Source organism: Colius striatus, chromosome Z (genome assembly GCF_028858725.1).
Source record: "Colius striatus isolate bColStr4 chromosome Z, bColStr4.1.hap1, whole genome shotgun sequence".
NCBI classification, from domain to species: domain Eukaryota; kingdom Metazoa; phylum Chordata; class Aves; order Coliiformes; family Coliidae; genus Colius; species Colius striatus.
In genome coordinates this window covers 6,005,405-6,024,316 of record NC_084790.1, presented here as the reverse complement: position 1 = coordinate 6,024,316, position 18,912 = coordinate 6,005,405, and the positions used below count along the sequence as shown (strand labels likewise).

The 18,912-nt window shown below is 63.9% G+C and overlaps 1 protein-coding gene across 1 annotated transcript; it reads left to right on the top strand.

Moving 5' to 3' along the window:
• Positions 1-524: 524 nt before the first annotated feature.
• HDAC5 (histone deacetylase 5) lies at positions 525-18,699 on the top strand. Its single transcript, XM_062017241.1, is given in 28 exon segments — positions 525-595; positions 1,521-1,631; positions 4,182-4,256; positions 6,417-6,637; positions 7,168-7,306; positions 7,416-7,492; positions 7,494-7,531; positions 7,644-7,771; positions 7,874-8,005; positions 8,249-8,361; positions 10,181-10,312; positions 10,773-10,992; positions 11,104-11,309; positions 11,736-12,011; positions 12,389-12,545; positions 12,811-12,944; positions 13,018-13,138; positions 13,270-13,319; positions 13,403-13,510; positions 14,274-14,329; positions 14,438-14,525; positions 14,620-14,739; positions 14,828-14,925; positions 15,035-15,153; positions 15,233-15,366; positions 15,560-15,644; positions 15,995-16,151; positions 17,221-18,699. Coding segments are annotated over 27 exon segments (3,246 nt in total). The 5' UTR covers positions 525-595; positions 1,521-1,609; the 3' UTR covers positions 17,261-18,699.
• Positions 18,700-18,912: the final 213 nt, after the last annotated feature.

Below are 18,912 nucleotides of genomic sequence, written 5' to 3'. Positions count from 1 at the left end.
ACACTAGCCTCTCGTGCGGGCGCGTGCACGCAATGCAGCCGCACGCCGGCCTCTGGGACGCGCACGCGGGCTGCTGCACGCCCTCATGCCACGCGCGCTCACGCGTGTGTCGCCGCACGCCGGCCTCTGGCTCACGCGCGCTCTTACGCGTGGGCCGTCGCGCAGCAGCGCGCGGTGCACGCTGGCGCGCGGGCCGTTGCACACCGGCACACGGCGCGAGCTCTGCTTTTGCACGCTTGCCCGTCCCGTTCTCACGAGCGGGGCCTTGCGCTCGGCCGCGGTCACGCGTGGGGCTGCCGCACACCGGCCCGCGCTGCGCACGCGCTCGCCATTGCGCGCCCGACACCCCCCCCCTCCGCCCCACACCCCATCCCGGCCCCTTTAAGGCGCTGCCCCCACCCCCCCCCCCCTCGCGCCCCCCCGAGCCCCGCCTCCGGGGGGGAGGGGAGGGCGAGAGGCTATTTTTAGCGCTGGGTTCCGTCACGTGACGGTGAGTGACGTCACCGAATGTTGTTGTCGGGGCGGGCGGGGCCCCGCTGCAAAGATGGAGGGGCGGCGGGGCGCGCGCGGGGCGGCGCGGACGGCCACCGCGCAGGTACCGCGGGGGGCGGGAAACGGCGCGGGGGGGCTCCGGCCGGCGCGGGGCGGCGGGGGGCGGGGAGGTCGGTGCAGCGGGATGAAGGCGGGCGGGGTGGGGGGCCCGCATCGTGAGCAGCGGGCGGGGGGAGCCGGGCAGCGGGGCTGGGGAAAGGTGCGTTTGCGGTGTTTGGACGGACACCGTGCGGTATTGCGGAGCGGTCGTGCAATGGAGGTGGGGGAGGCCGTGCAACAGGGTTTGCGCTGCGTAGGGCGGAGGGAGGGGAACGGGACGACCCGTGCAGCGCGGGGGGGGGGGGCCCGTGCGCCAGCGCGGCGGCGGTTCCGCAGCCCGGGCCGTTTGCAGGCGGGGCAGCCCGTTGCACCGTGCCGGGCTCGGGTCTGCCGGTAGCGGCCTTCTCTCGTCCTCCGTGAGGAGCCGAGCGCGGCCCCTCCCCGTCCTCAGCTCGGGGCGATGCCTGTGAGGGTCTCGCAGCGTGGAGGGGACAGCTGTGTGTGCGTGCGTGTGTGCCCTTACGGGGCTGGGTGCGACTCCGCTGCTGTTGGGGAGCCACCCTTGTCCCTGTGTGGTGACACTGCTGACCGGGGTCCCAATGGCTGTGCTTCTCCGCCATCGTCCTCGGCCACCCATCTTTGGGCCACCCCCCTTTTCCTGCAGAGCCTTGTGTAATGCTGCTGGCACCCCTTTGTTGGTGCCCCTAGACTTCCAGGGGTAGTGGATGGGAGCGGGGCCACATCCTGTCACGGCCAGTGGGTGCTAATGGTCCGGGGAGGGGCGCAGTGCTGGGTCTAACCTTGTGATGCTGTTGTCTCTGAGAAGCCCAGGTTCCCCCACCCCCTTTTGGTGCTGGGGAGGTGGGTTTCTCGTGGGCAGGGCACAGGGTGTGAGCCAGGGATGTTGACGAGGATGCTTGGTCCCCCAGGGCTCCTGGGTGGCACGGGCACAGCCCCGGCGCTGACAGCCTCGCCAGACACCTGCCTCTCCGCTCCTCTCTGGCACCTACCGGCCACCATGGACTCCCAGAGCGACGCAGGTGAGACCCGGGGACACCGGGTGGGGGTTTGCTACACTCAGCTGGGCCCCCTGCCCTGTGCTGGACATTGTTCCCCCTCTCCAGGCACAGCCCCCTTCACGGGGGTCAGATCCTCACAGTGGCCTTGGAGCCCTCCTCCTTGCCACAGCACCTGTGGGGTGTCGGGGGCCCAGGGGCTCGTGTACAGCGCAGCATCTGACCTGGCACGGCTCATCAACGCCGCTGCCATCGAGCAGCTCGTTAGCACCCGTGTGGGTGTCACCGTGCGAGACGGGCGCGTGCGGAGCGGTGCCGGGCACACTGCCGTGCCCGGGGCTGTGCCAAGCCTCCGCCTTCCCTGGTTATCCCGGACCCCCGACAACGCACTTGCTGTGGGAGGAGGCTGAGGGGGGGGATCAGGTCACTGCTGTACTCCCACCTGCCACCGCACGGGTCACAAGCACTGGCTGCCACGGCTCTTGATGGGTGAAACATGGTGGCAGCACTCGGCGGTGGGTCTCTGCAGACCCTCAGGTGCCAGGATATGGGGTCCTGTCAGTGACATCCCGCAGCAAGGGGACAGCCTGGATGAGTGTGAGCTGCCACGAGGCTGTGCCCGCGCTGTGTCGCCCGCCGCCGGCTCCTCCTCACAGCCACCCTGCAATTAGCGCGGTGGGAATTCCAGCGACATCTGGACACGCGCTCGGCCCTCGGTGCTCAGCCGAGGACATGCAGCTCTGCCGGCCACGGGGCCGCCTGCAGCCTTTGGGGCACTCGGAGGGCAACTGAGGCACGGCGGCGGGGAGGGGGAGTGGCAGCAGAGCCCCCCCCGCCCCGTCCCACTGGGTGGAGCTGGGCTGTCAGTTGGGGCCGCTGTCAGTTGGGGCCGGCGCGTGTCCCCTCTGTCCCCAAAGCCGCCGCGGTGCCGCTGCCGCCCGCCGGTATTTTTGGAGCGGCCGCAGGGCTGGAGCGGCGCCTGGCCGTGCCTGGCACGGGACTGGCACGCGGTGCAGTGGCACCAGGACGTGGCCTGGCTGCATCTGCCTGGCACTGTCATGCTTTCCTCAGGGTTCCCTCCTGGCTGGGGCTGAGCCTGGGGAGCTTCGGGGGCCCGTGGGAGGAGCTTTCATGGGATGAGACCTTTCAGCTGCTGGGATGAGTTGGGCAGGTCTCAGCCAGGCATCGCTGGGGCTCCCTCCATCATGGGGACATGGCAGAGGGTACCCCTGAGCCTGGGGTCGGGTGGAGGCTCCCCAGTCACCCTTTGGCAGCTCACTGCTCCCAGGACTCTCCCCTCTCCCATTCACAACCCAAAGCCAGCCTGCACAGGGACGGTCCTGCAGGAGCTGAGGGTCCTGCATCATAGCATCACTGGGGCTCCAGGAATACAGCTTCCCCATCCCTCCTGGGGTGCCTCAGGGTCCCCAGTTCTCCCCCCATGCCCTGAGGGTCTCCCTCATCCCACAGATGTGCCAACACCTCTGGATGGGGCTGCCCAGGGTGCCAGCCGATGCATACCCAGGGGTCCAGCAGCTGGGAGGGCTCGTTCCTGTGGCCTCCTGCCTGCCGGCAGCACCAGAAATAGCTGGGCTGACGTCAAGCCCCAAAGCACCCCGGGGGGGCAGCCGTGGGGGCGGGGGGCAATGGCCCATAAATATCCCAGCTATTAAAAGTTTCAGCTTGGGATTAATGCACTGGTAAATAAACGTGGCTGCTGCTCGTGGTGGGGGGTGGTTACACATGGCCAGGGGAGTGGCAGTGGGATGGGAGGGCATCTCCATTCCTGGGGTGGGAGAGTGTGTCCCCATCATCACCCCTGGCTCTACTGAACCACTTTGGGCCGCTGATCTGGCAGAAAATGTCTCTCCATCTGTGTCTGCAGCCCTGCGCTGCCCCAGGGACCCCCCATCCCCCTGGGAGGCTTCTGGGAGGGGTTGGGATACCCTGGGTGGGGTGAGGGGCTGCTCCCCTTTTCTTTCCTGGCATGGGGGCTGATCCCCCTCTGTGTAGCCAAGATTTTATTCCCAGCAGCACTGATGCGGATTAACGTCCCTGGCAATTAGCAGCGGGAGGGAGACAGACCTCCGGGTGCCCTGCGATGCTAGAGACCCCATGCAGGGGCAGCTCCTCTGTCCCAGCGCTTGGGGCAGTTCAGGGGGTGCCCCCCACGTGTCCACAGCAGGAGCTGTGTTGGAAACGGCCGCCCCATCCCACAGGAGCCGTCGTGGCTCCCCCCGGCACGCTGCGCTATTTATAGCTGCTGCTCCCGTGCACCAGTTATTTCCAGGCGCCAGGGAGAAGCGCCCTGCCAGGGGGGAACGTGGGGTGGCTGGGTGTGGGGGACACCCAGCCCTGTCCCTCCCCACCCCACATGGGGGCCCAGGTCTGCTCCCCTTGCCCCTAACTCAGCGGATGCTCCATGGCCTCTGTCTGGGGACTCCTCTGTCCCCCCATGCCAAGGAGGCAAGGGAGAGGTTGGGACTGGGGAGCTGAGGCTGGGATGGGGGGGATGCCCAAGATGCCCCCCCGCCATGATGCCCGTTGATGGGTGGCCTGCCTGTTTCTCTGCAGAGGGGGGGTCTGGCCGTGAGCCCTCGCTGGAGCTTCTGTCCCGTGTCCAGCTCCACACCAACCTCCCTGCCTCAGGTGAGTGCTGGGGGGGGACCCAGCACCTCCGCCCCCTCCCAGACCTGATCCTGTCCCCAGGGGCTGGGACGTGCCAGCCGTGTGTCCACACCAGGGGCTCTCCCTTGCTGAAGGGCTGGGGCAGGCGAGGGAGTGGGATGCACCCAGGAGGTGTCCCCCAGCATTGTCCCCAGACCAGATCCTGCCCCGAGAGCCTTCCTCACCCCGATAACCTTTGGGTTGTCTCATCGCCAGCATAGCAGCCTGGCTGTCCTTGTGCCAGGGGAAGATACCCTAGTCCCCAGCCCCATGGCGGCTGCTGTTGTGCCTGTGGGCACCTGCAGGGGATTTTTTGCTCCTGGCTGTGGCAGGAGGGTCATGGTGTCTCCCTGCCGGGACAGGGGCTCCCTGGCAGCTCCCTGCTGGCCCTGGGGCTGCTGTGGTGGCCCCTGGGGACATGGGCAGCTGTGGGCTGACGTGAGGGGGTGAAGCATGGCATGGCATGGGGGTGTCTGTGCCCTCACCTGTGTGTGTGAGGAGCAGAGCTGCTCTCCATGCGTGACGGGGGTGTGAGGGGCAGGAGATCTGGGTGATGGTGGCAATAGATCGGGTCACTGGGAGAGTTCCAGGCCCTGCCACATGTCCCCATTACCTGCAGGACTCACCCGCTTTGCACCCCCATGGGGACAGTGCCAGCCCTCGAGGAGGGCCCCACTGCACTGGCCTGGGGGCTCTTCGGTTTTGGGAGGCCTTTGTGCACCAAAGGGTTAAGCAGCTCCTGGGAAAGGGGCTGGGGGGGCACAGGGTGGTGGCCCCGCAGGGTGGGGTGGTGGCCTCAGCCCCTTGCCAGACCGAAGCCACTTCTGAGCCCCTAAGTGCCGGTTTGGCTGAGGCTGGGCCGGCCCCTGTCCCTCCCGGGGCTATTTTTAGGTGCCCCCCCACCCCCCCCGGGTGCTGCCAACCCCATCATACCCCAACACCCACCAGGGTCCTTTTGACACTCTTCCCCCCCCCACACGCCCCCAACGACGGAGCTGCAGGGACACCCCAATGTGCCTTCACCCCAAACCCTCCCTTCTGCAGGAGAACCAAACACCCCTCCCTGCATGGATGAATAGGGATGGTGAGGGGGGGCTGTAGGTTCCCAGGGCTCCTCTTGGGTGTCGAGGGGGGCCCAGCATTGGCTGGGGGGCTGCTTGGCACAGAGGGCACTTGGACATACTGGGGGGCAGGGGCTGGTTAGCTTGCGGGGGGGCAACTTGAGGAGGGAGGCTGGTTCATACGGGGGGAGTCTGGCACAGGGGGAACTGGTGGGTGCTGGGGAGCGCAGCGTGGTCCCGGGAAGGCGGGGGGTGGGGGGCGGCAGGTTTCGGGGGCCAGGAGGACTGTGTGTCCCCGGTGGAGGTGGCAGAGGCGCTGCGGGGGGGTGTCGGTGCCCGGGCTCCGCGTCTGGGTGACGCGCGGGTCCGTCCCGGGCACACGTCAGTGCCCGACGTGCAGGCGCGGGGGGGCGGCCAGGGGGCGCATTAGCATGCAGCGCGTGCCCCCCGCCCCCGCCTTCCTGTTTGCGTGGGGAGAGCTGCCCCCCCCACCCAAAACCCCGCGCCAGCCCCTCCGTGCGGGGCGGGCGGCGGCTCGGGCACGTGGGCTCCCGCTCCGTGTCCTCTGCTGGTGGGGGAGGGGGCTGTGGGAGCTGCGGCGCTGCCTCCCCCTGCCCGTCGTCCTCGGGAGCGCCGTGGTCACTGGTGGGTTTATGCCCATCCCTGAGATGGGCTGTTTAGGGGATCGCGTTGAGGAGGGGAGGGACTTGGTCTTGCTCCCCTCTGGCTGTCCTCTGGGAGAGTTGCTGCATATTGCAGATGTGATGGCTCAGCTTGGGGTGTCCCCCGTGGTGTATGAGTGTAGGGGGAGAGAAACTGAGTCTCAGGGCTGAGCCAGGGCATTTGGAGTTGGGAGGAGACCACCAAGGTCTCGACAGGAGGGGCTGATCTCCCTGTCCCCCCCTGTCCCTGCAGCCCCCAAACTTCCCTCTGTCCCTGGGACTGCCCAGCCTGCCCCCTGAGTGTGTGTGCCTTAGCTGTCCCCCATCTCTGGAACTCCCCTCCACAAAACGCTCCCAGCCCTGCCCCCTAGTCCCTGGCAGCCCCCAGCCCAGCCCCTGAGCCCACCCGGTGCCCGCAGGGGCGGAGGGGCTGGCGGAGGCACGCGGGGCGGCCGAGGCGTGCGGGGAGCGCCGGGGGCTGGGGCTGGACGCGGCGGCGCGGGAGCGGCAGCTGCAGCGGGAGCTGCTGGCCCTCAAACAGCAGCAGCAACTCCAGAAGCAGCTGCTCTTCGCCGAGTTCCAGAAGCAGCATGAGCACCTCACCCGCCAGCATGAGGTCCAGCTCCAGAAGCACCTCAAGGTGGGCTGAGGGCAACAGAGCTGGGGGGCATCGCCTCTTTGGGGTGATGGAGGTGTGGAGTATCACGTGCCTGGGGTAGTGGAGCTGCGGGGAGGGGTTTATGGTGATGGAGCAAGGGGCATGGCCTGTTGGGGGTGTCGGAGCTATGGGGAAGGATAAGGGGTGATGGAGCATGGGGCACCAGCAGTTTGGGGTAGTGGATGGGTTAATGGAGTTTTTGGGGACATACTGTAAGTGATGGAATGAGAAGGAGTATCACTGTCTGGGGTGATGAAGCTGTTGGAGGGGTGTCACTGTCTGGGGTGATGGGGCCACTGGGAACAGACTGGGTTGGTGGAGCCATTGGGCATCACCTTCCCACAGCGATGCTGCTGCTGGGGAGGGACCGGGGGTGGTGGAGCTATGGGACATCGTGTTGCATGGGGTGCTGGAGTGTGGGGTGTCATAACCTGGGGCAATGGAGCCGTGTCAGGGGAAAGGGGAACAGGGCAGGAAGGGAGGTGTGGGTGCCGAGCCCCCGTGCCCCGCAGCAGCAGCAGGAAGCCCTGGCCGCCCGCCGGCAGCAGGAGCTGGAGCAGCAACAGCAGCGGGAGCGACAGGAGGCCCTGGAGCAGCAGCAGCGCCTGGAGCAGCTCCAGGCCCTGCGCACCAAGGACAAGAGCCGTGAGAGTGAGTAGGGCTGGGGGCGGTGGGGCCGGGGGGGTGGGGGGACATAGGGGGGCTCCCAGGGGCTGGGGGGTGTGTACCGTGCCCCCCATCTCAGGCCCGTGCCCCGCAGGCGCCATCGCCAGCACGGAGGTGAAGCTGAAGCTGCAGGAGTTCCTGCTCAGCAAGACGAAGGAGCCGGGAACCGGCCCCCCCCAACCATTCCCTCCCCCAGCACCCCAAATGTTGGTAGGTCACTCCAGATCCCAGACAAACCCCCCCAAACTGGGGCGGGGGGGACCCAGGCGTCCTAGCGGGGTCTCTGCCGCCTTCGCCCCCTCCCCCCCAACCCCCTCCCCAGGGCTCACCACACTTCGTTGGACCAGAGTTCCCCCCCCCAGACCGGCAGCCCGGGGACACCCCCATCCTACAAACTCCCCCTCCTCGGCACCTACGACGGTCGGGATGATTTCCCGCTCCGCAAAACCGGTGGGTGCCGGAGCGCTGGCGGGCGGCTCCCGGGGCGGGGGGGTATGCCGGGAGCCGTGCCAGGGCTAACACCGCTTCCCGGCTTACCCCCACCCCCCGCAGCCTCCGAACCCAACCTGAAAGTGCGCTCGCGGTTAAAACAGAAGGTGGCAGAGAGGAGGAGCAGCCCCCTGCTGCGGAGGAAGGACGGCACCGTCATCAGCACCTTCAAGAAGCGCGCCATCGAGATCACGGGTGAGCCGGGGGCGCGGGCTGAGGGCCTCGCTGTGCCCACATCACGGGGCATTTCCCGTGCGGTGCTGGGGGCCTCCAGCCAGGACCCTGCGTCCCCTCCCTGCCTCCCAGGGCACGCACGCCCTCGTGCAGCTGCGTGTTGGCGTGTATGTGCTCTCACACCTCTGCGCTCGCACGTGCCGCCAAGCCTGGGCAGCTCTGGGGACAGCGGTGGCCTCCTCGTGACGCCCACCGGCCCCGCAGTGTCCTCAGTGTGCAGCAGCGCCCCAGGCTCTGGGCCCAGCTCCCCCAACAGCTCTCACTGTGCCATTGCCGAGAACGGCTTCACCGGCTCCGTCCCCAACATCCACACCGAGGTAGGTGCCCCATGCGTGTGAGGAGCGTGCCGGGAGCTGGCATGGGAGGCACATGGGTGTACTGGGAGCTTGCATGAGAGATATGGGTGTGCTGGGAGCTTGCACAGGAGGGACATGACTGTGCTGAGATCTTACATGGGAGGCACGTGGGTGTACTGGGGGCTTGCACAAGAGGGACGTGGCTGTGCTGGGAGCTTGCACGGCAGGGACATGGCTGTACTGGGGGTTTGCACAAGAGGGACATGGCTGTGCTGGGAGCTTGCACGGCAGGGACGTGGCTGTGCTGGGAGCTTGCACGGCAGGGACGTGGCTGTGCTGGGGGCTTGCACAAGAGGGACATGGCTGTGCTGGGAGCTTGCACAAGAGGGACATGGCTGTGCTGGGAGCTTGCACAAGAGGGACATGACTGTGCCGGGAGCTTGCACGGCAGGGACATGGCTGTGCTGGGAGCTTGCACAAGAGGGACATGGCTGTGCTGGGGGCTTGCATGGCAGGGACATGGCTGTACTGGGAGCTTGCACGGCAGGGACATGGCTGTGCTGGGAGCTTGCACAAGAGGGACATGGCTGTGCTGGGGGCTTGCATGGCAGGGACATGGCTGTGCTGGGAGCTTGCACGGCAGGGACATGGCTGTACTGGGAGCTTGCATGGCAGGGACATGGCTGTGCTGGGAGCTTGCACAAGAGGGACATGGCTGTGCTGGGAGCTTGCACGGCAGGGACATGGCTGTGCTGGGAGCTTGCACGGCAGGGACATGGCTGTGCTGGGAGCCTGCACGGCAGGGACATGGCTGTGCTGGGGGCTTGCACAAGAGGGACATGGCTGTGCTGGGAGCTTGCACGGCAGGGACATGGCTGTGCTGGGAGCTTGCATGGCAGGGACGTGGCTGTACTGGGAGCTTGCACAAGAGGGACATGACTGTGCTGGGAGCTTGCACAAGAGGGACATGGCTGTGCTGAGGGCTTGCACGGCAGGGACATGGCTGTGCTGGGAGCTTGCACGGCAGGGATGTGGCTGTGCTGGGAGCTTGCACAAGAGGGACATGGCTGTGCTGAGGGCTTGCACGGCAGGGACATGGCTGTGCTGGGAGCTTGCACGGCAGGGATGTGGCTGTGCTGGGAGCTTGCATGGGAGGGACGTGGCTGTGCTGGGAGCTTGCACAAGAGGGACATGGGTGTGCTGTGAATGCCTGGTGTGCACATGCATGTGCAGATGTGTGCTGTGAAGGGCTGGTGTGCACATGCATGTGCAGATGTGTGCTGCAAATACACAGCATGCAGAGATGCATGTGCAGATGTGTGCTGTAAATGCCTGGCGTGCACACATGCATGTGTGGATGTGTGCTCTGAATGCCTGACATACACACACATGTAGGTGTGTGCTGTGAATGCCTGATGTGCACATGCGTGTGCAGCCGGGGTACTCAGTGTGTGTGCATATATTTAGGTACATGCTATTGGTGTGCTTGGGGCATACATGTGCACTCAGGGGTGCATGAGCATGTGCAGGGTGTATCCTGAGAGTGTGCTCAGGGTGGACATGTGTGCTGCAGGTGTGTGCTGTGAGTTTGCTCAGGGTACACATGTGATCAGTGCAGCCAGGGTATGTACACAGCCTGCACATGTGTGCAGCCAATGTGTGTGGCTGCGTGTGTGCTTGAGTGTATACAGCCAGCATATGCATGTTCTGGGTGCACACACGTACTCAGGTGCACACAGATAGTATGTGCATCCAAGCACAGGCACATCTCTGGCATGTCTTGGCACATGTGTGTGTGTGTGCTTATGGCATGTTGTTGCCATGACTCTTATTCCCACAGCAGCTCCTGCCCCAGCACCGAGCCCTTGCCCTGGATGGCACCAGCCAGCTCAGCCTCTACACATCCCCGTCCCTGCCCAACATCTCCCTGGGGTTGCAGGCTACCGTCACTGTCACCAACTCCCACCTCAACGTGAGTGGGGCTGCTGAGGGGGCTTGGTATGACCCTATGTCCCCTGGGGTGATCTGAGGAGCTGGGACTCCACTGGCAATGGCCCAAGGACCTGATGTCCCTGGGGGTGGCTTGGCAGCCTTGCACTTGGCAGGCTTGGCATGGGAACCCTGTGCATTTGGAGTTGCTGATGGGCAGAAGGGGGAAACCAAGTTGAAATTAGGGCCATCCGAGCTCGCTACTCCCCCCAGGGCCGGGATTGTGCCTCAGTCTCCACATGTGAGAGAAGCTGAGGCACGTCAGGGAGGAGTGGCAGCACCCCAGCGTTGCTGGATTGTCTCCCAGGCTGGAGTGTGCAGGGTCAGAGTGGGGGTGTCATCCAGCACTATGAGGGCTGAGCATGGGGGCTGAGGGGCATCCCACTGCCCCCACCATGGCTGCTGGGGGTAAGGGGGCCATGATCCGTCCTCCACCCCTGCAGGCGTCCCCCAAGCTGTCACCACAGGCAGAGGCTGAGCGCCCGGCAGTGGCCACCCTGCACCCTGCAGCTGCCCTCACCGGCAAGTTCCTGAGCACCTCGTCCATCCCGGGCTGCCTGCTGGGGGTGGCCCTGGACGGAGACCCCCCCTCCGGCCCCGCATCCCTGCTGCAGCACGTCTTGCTGCTGGAGCAAGCGCGGCAGCAGAACACCCTCATCGCCGGTCAGTCCCCGCCCTGCCTCAGTCTTCCTTGCTTGCAGCCCCCCTCGCTGGATTTGGAGGTGTGGGGGGGGTCTGTGTGGGCACCCTGCTGATGGCAGCCACCCCCTGCAGTGCCGCTGCACGGGCAGTCGCCGCTGGTGACGGGGGAGCGCATGGGAAGCGTGCGGACGGGGAGCAAACTGCCGCGGCACCGGCCCCTGAGCCGCACGCAGTCATCACCGCTGCCCCAGAGCCCTCAGGCCCTGCCCCACGGAGCCCTGCCCCACGGAGCCCTCCAGCACCACTTCCTTGACAAACAGCAGGTCCAACTGGGAAAGGTGGGGCAGGGGCTGCGGTGGAGCTGGGGGAAGGAGGAGGAGGGGTGGAAGGTGTGGGATGGCTGTGGGGAGTGTCACGGGGTGGACAGGGGCTGGTGTGGGTTGGAAATGACATGGGACGGGTGTGGGATAGGTATGGGGTGACTGCGAGGTGTGGGATGGCTGTGGGGAGTGTCACGGGGTGGACAGAGGCTGGTGTGGGTTGGAAATGACATGGGACGGGTGTGGGATGGGTATGGGGTGACTGCGAGGTATGAGATGAGCGTGGGGTGGACATGGAGCAAAAAGTGAGTGTAGGGTGGCTATGAAGTGTCTGTAGGGCGGGAAGGGGGGCACGGGGCACGGGTTGACATAGGGCAGCCATGATGGGGCTGGCCATGGAGGGGGAGTCAGTTTGTCCCCCCCACCCACCGCCCACTCCCCCAGCTGCTCCCCAAGCCAGGGGAGCTGGCACGGCAGCCCCCCACTCACCCCGAGGAGACCGAGGAAGAGCTGACAGAGCAGCAGTCACCCCCACCGGGAGATGGGGTCTCCCTCGGCCCCCCCCTTGCCCTCATCTCCCCAGACGCTGGGGACCCCTCGGAGCAGCTGCAGGACCCCGAGGGCTGCGGGGTGCCCTGTGAAGAGGCAACTGACAGCGGGGACGAGGCCGAGCTCCCCGGGGCCCCTGACGTCACCGAGCTGGGAGTCACGTACAAGCAGGTGAGGCCTTGGGGGTTCCAACGAGTCAGTGTGAGAGGGGGCCTCAAATATCACTGTCTTTCTAAACGTCCCCCCTGTAGCCTCTTGCATACTCATCCCCTTTGCACAAGCACCCTTTCACACTCATCTCTTGCACAAGCATCCCCTGCTCTCTGGCCAGCTGTGCCAGGGGCCCGGCCCCTCCTCCCCCAGCTCGCTGCCGCAGCGATGACTCGGAGGGGCCGGTGACTCATCCCTTGCTCCCTCCGGCCTCCCGGCTCTGCCGCCCCCACGCCGCGGCCCCCAGCCCTGACTCATCCCCCCACCTCCCCAGCCGGCACCGGGACACGGGGACATGGCTGTGCCTCGTGCTCACCGGGGGAATCTGGGCCCCGCAGGTGTTCCCTGAGGCGTCGCTGCAGCTGTATCCCGGGCCTGCCCTGGGCATCCTGGCGCTGCCCCACACGGCTCTCACCCGCGCGCAGTCGTCCCCTGCCAGCGCTGGCATCAAACCACCCGTGCCCAACGGGCCCCCCAAGCACCTCTTCACCACAGGTATGTGGCTGTGGAGGATGACACAGCGGGTGTTCCCAGGATAGGGGGCTCTCGTCCCGTGGGGTGACGTGTCCCTTGGCAGACCCCAGAGGTGCCACATCTCTCGGAGTGCCCGTGTCCCACAGATCCCCCTCCCGCGGGGATTGCCATCCCTTGGGGTGCGTGGGTTGCCCATGGTGTCCCGCGTGTTTCCCTGGAGCTGGGGCCGCGGGGGGCTGGGGTCCCGGCGCCGGTCCCAGGTGCGCACTGTGGCTGCCTGGCGCAGGCGTGGTGTATGACACCTTCATGCTGAAGCACCAGTGCACCTGCGGCAACACCAACATCCACCCCGAGCACGCTGGGCGCATCCAGAGCATCTGGTCCCGCCTGCAGGAGACCGGCCTCCTCAGCAAGTGCGAGGTGAGGCACCCTGCGTCCTGGGGGTCCCCTGCTTGTTTTCAGCGGGTAGCTCACCCCGTGTCCCCCTCCCCAGCGCATCCGGGGCAGGAAGGCGACGCTGGAGGAGATCCAGACAGTGCACTCAGAGCATCACACGCTGCTCTATGGCACCAGCCCCCTAAACCGGCAGAAGCTCGACAGCAAGAAGCTCCTGGGTCGGTGCTGGCTGGGGGGTAGGGGAGTGCCCAGATACCCGAGTCCCCTTTTGGATTTGGGCTGGGACACACACACTGTCCCTGCCAACTTTCCCCCCTGCACCCAGTCACAGCATGCTCTGCTCCACCAGGTCCCATCAGCCAGAAGATGTACGCGGTGCTGCCTTGTGGGGGCATCGGGGTGAGGACGTGGTGTTCGGGGCGGAAGGTGCGAGGTCCTGGCTGGCCTGGCCTGGCCCTGCTGATGTGTCTCCCTCACTGCAGGTGGACAGTGACACAGTGTGGAATGAGATGCACTCATCCAGTGCCGTGCGCATGGCGGTGGGCTGCCTGCTGGAGCTCGCCTTCAAGGTGGCTGCTGGGGAGATCAAGGTGAGTAGGGGACTGGGGTACAGGGTGTGCTGCTTTTTTTGCACACTTGTCTGACCTCAGGGTGTGCCGACCCACATGCACGGCTTGCATGTGTGTGCTCTGTGCTTGTACGTGCTTGCCCGTGTGCGTGATGGCCCTTGTGCAAGTTTCCATGCATCTGCATTGCTCTTATACACGCTTATGTGGGAGAGTCCTCAAGCATGCTTGCACATATGCACTGCCCTCATGCACGCTTACCTGGGGGAATAAGGGTCCTCAAGCACACTTGCACATGTGCAGTGCCCTCATGCACGCTTACCTGGGGGAATAAGGGTCCTCAAGCACACTTGCACATGTGCAGTGCCCTCATGCACGCTTACCTGGGGGAATAAGGGTCCTCAAGCACGCTTGCACATGTGCAGTGCCCTCATGCACACTTACTTGGGAGGATGATGGCCTCTGTGCAGACTTGCACACATGTGCACCGCTTTTGGGCACCCTTACCTGTGCATATGTGATGGTCCTCAAGCTAACTTGTGTGTGTATTCTTGCCTTGGTGTGCATGACAGCCTTCATGCATGCTTGCATGTGCCCCATCCTCATGCCTGCATGATGACACATGTGCTTTCTTGCATGTGTGTACTGCACTAGTGCACACTGGCCTAGGTGTGCATGGCAGCCTTTATGCAGGCTTGTGTGTGTGCTGCTCCCCTGGGCCCTCACTTGGATGTGTGCTGGTGCCCTCGGGCACATGTGCTACACGTATCCCTCTCTGTCCCTGCAGAACGGCTTCGCTGTCATTCGTCCCCCAGGACACCATGCAGAGGAGTCCACAGCCATGTGAGATAGCGAGTGGGGCAATGGTACCCCTACCTGGGGTTAGGGGACACAGCAGTGACCCAGGGGTGCCCGGGGTCATGCTGGTGTTGACCTTACCCCTGTCCCCAGGGGCTTCTGCTTCTTCAACTCAGTGGCCATCTCGGCCAAGCTGCTCCAGCAGAAGCTCAGCGTGGGCAGGATCCTCATCGTGGACTGGGTACGTCCCCACTGAGGAGGGGGATGGGGACCCCCTGGGTGACAGGGACCCTGTGGGATGGGAGAGGTTCCTGATGCTGCTGGTACCTCGGCAGGACATCCATCATGGGAATGGAACCCAGCAAGCCTTCTACGGTGACCCTGACGTCCTCTACATCTCTCTCCACCGCTACGATGATGGCAACTTCTTCCCAGGCAGTGGGGCCCCTGAGGAGGTATGGGGTTGTATGGGTGGGGGGAGTGTCACCCTGCATACCTCCCACCGCAGCTGTTGCAGCGGGGGGTCACCTATGACTCTGCCAGGTGGGCAGCGGCATGGGAGTGGGCTACAACATCAACATTGCCTGGACTGGTGGCGTTGATCCCCCCATCGGGGACGTGGAGTATCTCACCGCCTTCAGGTGGGTGTCCTGCGGGGTCCCCTTACCCCTAGGAGGCTCCTTTTGTCCTGAGGGGTCCCCATGCCCTTGGGGGTTTCCCTGTGGCCAACCCTGACCCTCTGCCCGCCAGGACTGTGGTGATGCCCATCGCCAACGAGTTCTCCCCAGACATGGTGCTGGTCTCGGCTGGCTTCGATGCCGTGGAGGGTCACCTCTCCCCTCTTGGGGGTTACTCCGTCACCGCCAAATGTGAGTTGGGTCTGGGGTGTCCCCAGGGTGTGGGGACCTCAGCTGAGCAGCTTGTCAGCCCCACCTTGGTGTCCTCCAGGTTTCGGTCACCTGACGAAGCAGCTGATGATGCTGGCAGGGGGCCGGGTGGTGCTGGCGCTGGAGGGGGGCCACGACCTGACGGCCATCTGTGACGCCTCAGAGGCCTGTGTCTCTGCTCTGCTCGGCCTTGAGGTATGGGGTCACCCCTGGGGACCCCCAACTGGCGGGATTTTCCTCCCAGGGCATGGGACATGTGAGATGTGCCTTGGTTTCCCTCGAGTTGATGCGAGGGGCTCCAAGCCCCATCCCTGCTCTTGTATGGGGGGGCTTTGGAGGTGCTAGCGTCAGGTTTGGGGTCTTAATGGCCTGTGTTCCCCCACTCCAGCTGGAGCCCCTCGACCCATCCCTCCTGCAGCAGAAGCCAAATGTGAATGCGGTGGCCACCCTGGAGAAGGTCATCGAGATCCAGAGTGAGGACCCGTGGATAGGGGTTTGAACATGGACCCTATTGGGGTCCCTGGGGGGTTCCCATGACTGTCCCTGCTACTAGGGCATGTGGGGGGTCCCCAGGCCTGTCCTCGCCATGGGAGGGGACTTGACTTTGGGGAGGCCTGGAGAGGTCCGTTGGGCTTTCCCTGCCATGAGGATCTCGTGTCCTCTGAAGTTGCCTCCATCATGGAGGTCCCAAGGTTTCCCGTGCTTGTCCCTGCCATGGGGGTCCCCAGGGCTGTCCAACCTGTGTCCCAGCTGTGGGTGTTCTGGGGTCCCCTGGGGCTGTGCCAGCTGTGGGGGCCGTGCCCAGCCCTGCCCTTGCCCGCAGGCAAGCACTGGGGCTCGCTGAAGCGCTTCGCGGCCGCCGTGGGCTGCTCCTTGCTGGAGGCGCAGAAGGGGGAGGCGGAGGAGGCCGAGACGGTGACAGCCATGGCCCTGCTGTCTGTGGGGGCCGAGCAGGGGGCTGCTCAGGACCCTCAGCCCAGGTACGGCCCACAGCTGTCTCCAGATGTGCAGCCACACATGTCCTAGAGGGAGGGTGTGTTCCCTGGAGCGGGGCATGTGGAGCCACATGTGTCTTCACTGGGGACATGTGTGTCTGGAGGTGGGGGTTGCGTGTGTCTGGGAGTGTGCATGCAGCCAGGCGTGTGCTGGGGTGGGGTGTTTGTGTCTTTGAGGGTCTATGTGTAGCCATGTGTGTCTTGGGGGGTGTATTTGTATCCCTGGGTTGTGCCTGTCCTCAAGGGGATATTTGTGTCCCTGGGGGGTGGGTGCAGCCACGCGTGTCCTGGGGGGATATTTGCGTCCCTGGAGTCTGCATGAAGCCCCATGTCTCCTGGAGGAGTATTTTTGTCCCTGTGGGGTGTGTGTGGAGCCACGCGTGTCCAGGAGGATATTTGTGTCCCTGGGGTGTGCCCTGGGGGGGTATTTATGTCCCTGGGGGTGTGCATGCAGGCAGTCATGTCCTGGGGCGTGAGGGGGAGGTATTTGTGTTCCTGAGGGATGTGGGCAGCCACACAGGTCCTTAGGGGTGCTGTTTCCCTGGGGGGAGTATTTGTGTCCCTGGGGTGTGCATATAGCCATGTGTGTTCCTGGGGGTGGTATTTGTGTCCCTGGGGGGCTCTTTGTGTCCTTGGAGGTGTGTGTGTGAAGCCACACGTGTTGTGGAGGGCTATTTGTGTCCCTGTGGTGTACATACAGCCACACGTGTCCTGGAGGGGATACTTGTGTCCCTGGAGGGGGGAGGTGATTGTGTTTGTGGGGGTTGTGTATACAGCCATACAGGTCCTGGAAGGGGGTATTTGTGTCCCTGAGGGTGTATGTGCAGACAGGCAGGTCCTTGGGAGATATTTGTGTCCTGGGACTGTGGATGCAGTGACCCAAGTCCTTGGGGGGGGATGGACACATGTTCCCCCACACTGGCATGTCCTACCCTGAGAAAAACGGGGCCCTAGGCAGGTTGATGGGGCTGGGGCCTGGGGCTGCCTCAGTTTCCCAGGGAGGGGGGGGCTGTGTGCTCGGGCCCTGCTGAGGCCGCTCTCTGCCCTTGGCCAGGCCGACGGAGGAGCCGATGGAGGCCGAGCCCGTGCTGTGACCCTCCGGCCCTCACCAGACGGCCCACGGCTTTGTCCATTTCTTATACAAGAAAAGCAACTCCAAGAGGAGAAGACAGAGGGGATAAAAAAATCACACTAAAAAGAAATACACAAAAAAAAAACCACGTTAAAAAACCCAAACCAACCACACACTGACAACAAAACCACCACACACACCAACACACACACACAAAAGGTAGAAACCGGGAGGAAAAACAGAAAAGAAAAACAAAAGGGGAAAATATTTTCTTTTTCTACTAAAAAGAGGAGAAAAACCACAAAAAAATGCCCCCCCCCCCAACCCGTCCTGTCAGCCCCCAGCTCCCCGCAGTGTTTGCGGTCGTGTCTCTTGTGAAGCCTGGGTTCCACCAGCACTTGCCCCACGATGGGTTTTCCTGCTGTGGCCCCTCTCTCTCTTTTGTTTTTTTTTAAGGGGTTTTCCTTGTTTTCTCCCTTTTTTCTTTCCCAGTCGCTCCCTCCCCGGCGTCCGTCCTCCACCCGGGGGTGGCGATGGGAAACATTCGTGCCTTTAATTCAGTCAGTTGGGGTTGTTTGTTGGGGTTTTTTTTAATGCCTTAATTTCCCCTGTGATGTTTCGGGGGGGTTTTCTCATTTTTTTCTTCATCTCCTTGTTTTGTTTCGTTTTTCCCTTTGTGTCCCCGTTTTGGAGGGGGACACGAGACGCAGGGGATTGAGCCCTCTTTGTCACCCTGGGGTGCTGGGTGAACGATCCCAGCACCTCTGTTGGGACAAAACTTTGTTGTAAAAAGAGAGAGAAATAAAAAAGGAGGGGGGGGAAAGACATATAAAGTGGGAAAAAAACCCCACGTTCTTTTCCCGTCACTTCACCAGCTGGAGGGGACTCAGAGTGATTTTAGCTTTAAGAGAGAGAGAAGAAAACAAAGCAAACTCACCCCAAACAAAGGTATATAATTTTATTACAGATGTATTATTTAATAGTATTTTTTTAGGGGATCCTGGGGCGGAGGATGGGGCCAGTGCTTCGTGTTTTTAAGTTATTCCGAGGGGTTTGAGGTAGCTCTGGGGGTGTCCCTGAATTGGAGGGGGGAGGGTGGTGATGAAATGAGCGTGTGGCCTGGCGCAGGAGGGGTGTAAGAGGGGTGTCACTGCAGAGGTCCCAGCCCCGGGGACAACACCGTGTCCCCTGGGAGGACTCTGTTGTGTGTGGGGGGTGTTTCAGCCCCCAGCCCCCATCCCAGGAGGGAGAAGCAGCTTGTGTAGGTGCCAGCCCCTGGCAGCGAGGCTGCTTTGCTTTGGGTGGTGCATCCCCCCTCCCTGTTGCCCCCCACCAGCCTCCCCTCGGTTTGTTTTCTGTCTGTTCGCCTCCCGCTCATGCTCGTGATCTGGTTTTCAGTTGAGTATTTTGTAAGATGTTACCGATGTTTGTCCTTGTACAAATAAACTGTTTCTGGCAATACCCGGTGCTCCCCGTTGCCTCAGGGGGCCCTTGGTGTCCCCTCCTCCAGACAGATGTGCCCCAGGGCTTTGTGGTTGCCCTGTCTGCCTCAGTTTCCCCACCTGCAGCCCCAGGGCTGCCCCTTTGCCATCCATCTGGTGTGGAGTGGTGCCCCTCCAGCCTGTTACCCTGCGGATCCTCAGCCCTTCCGTGCCAACCCCCTCCCCTGCTACT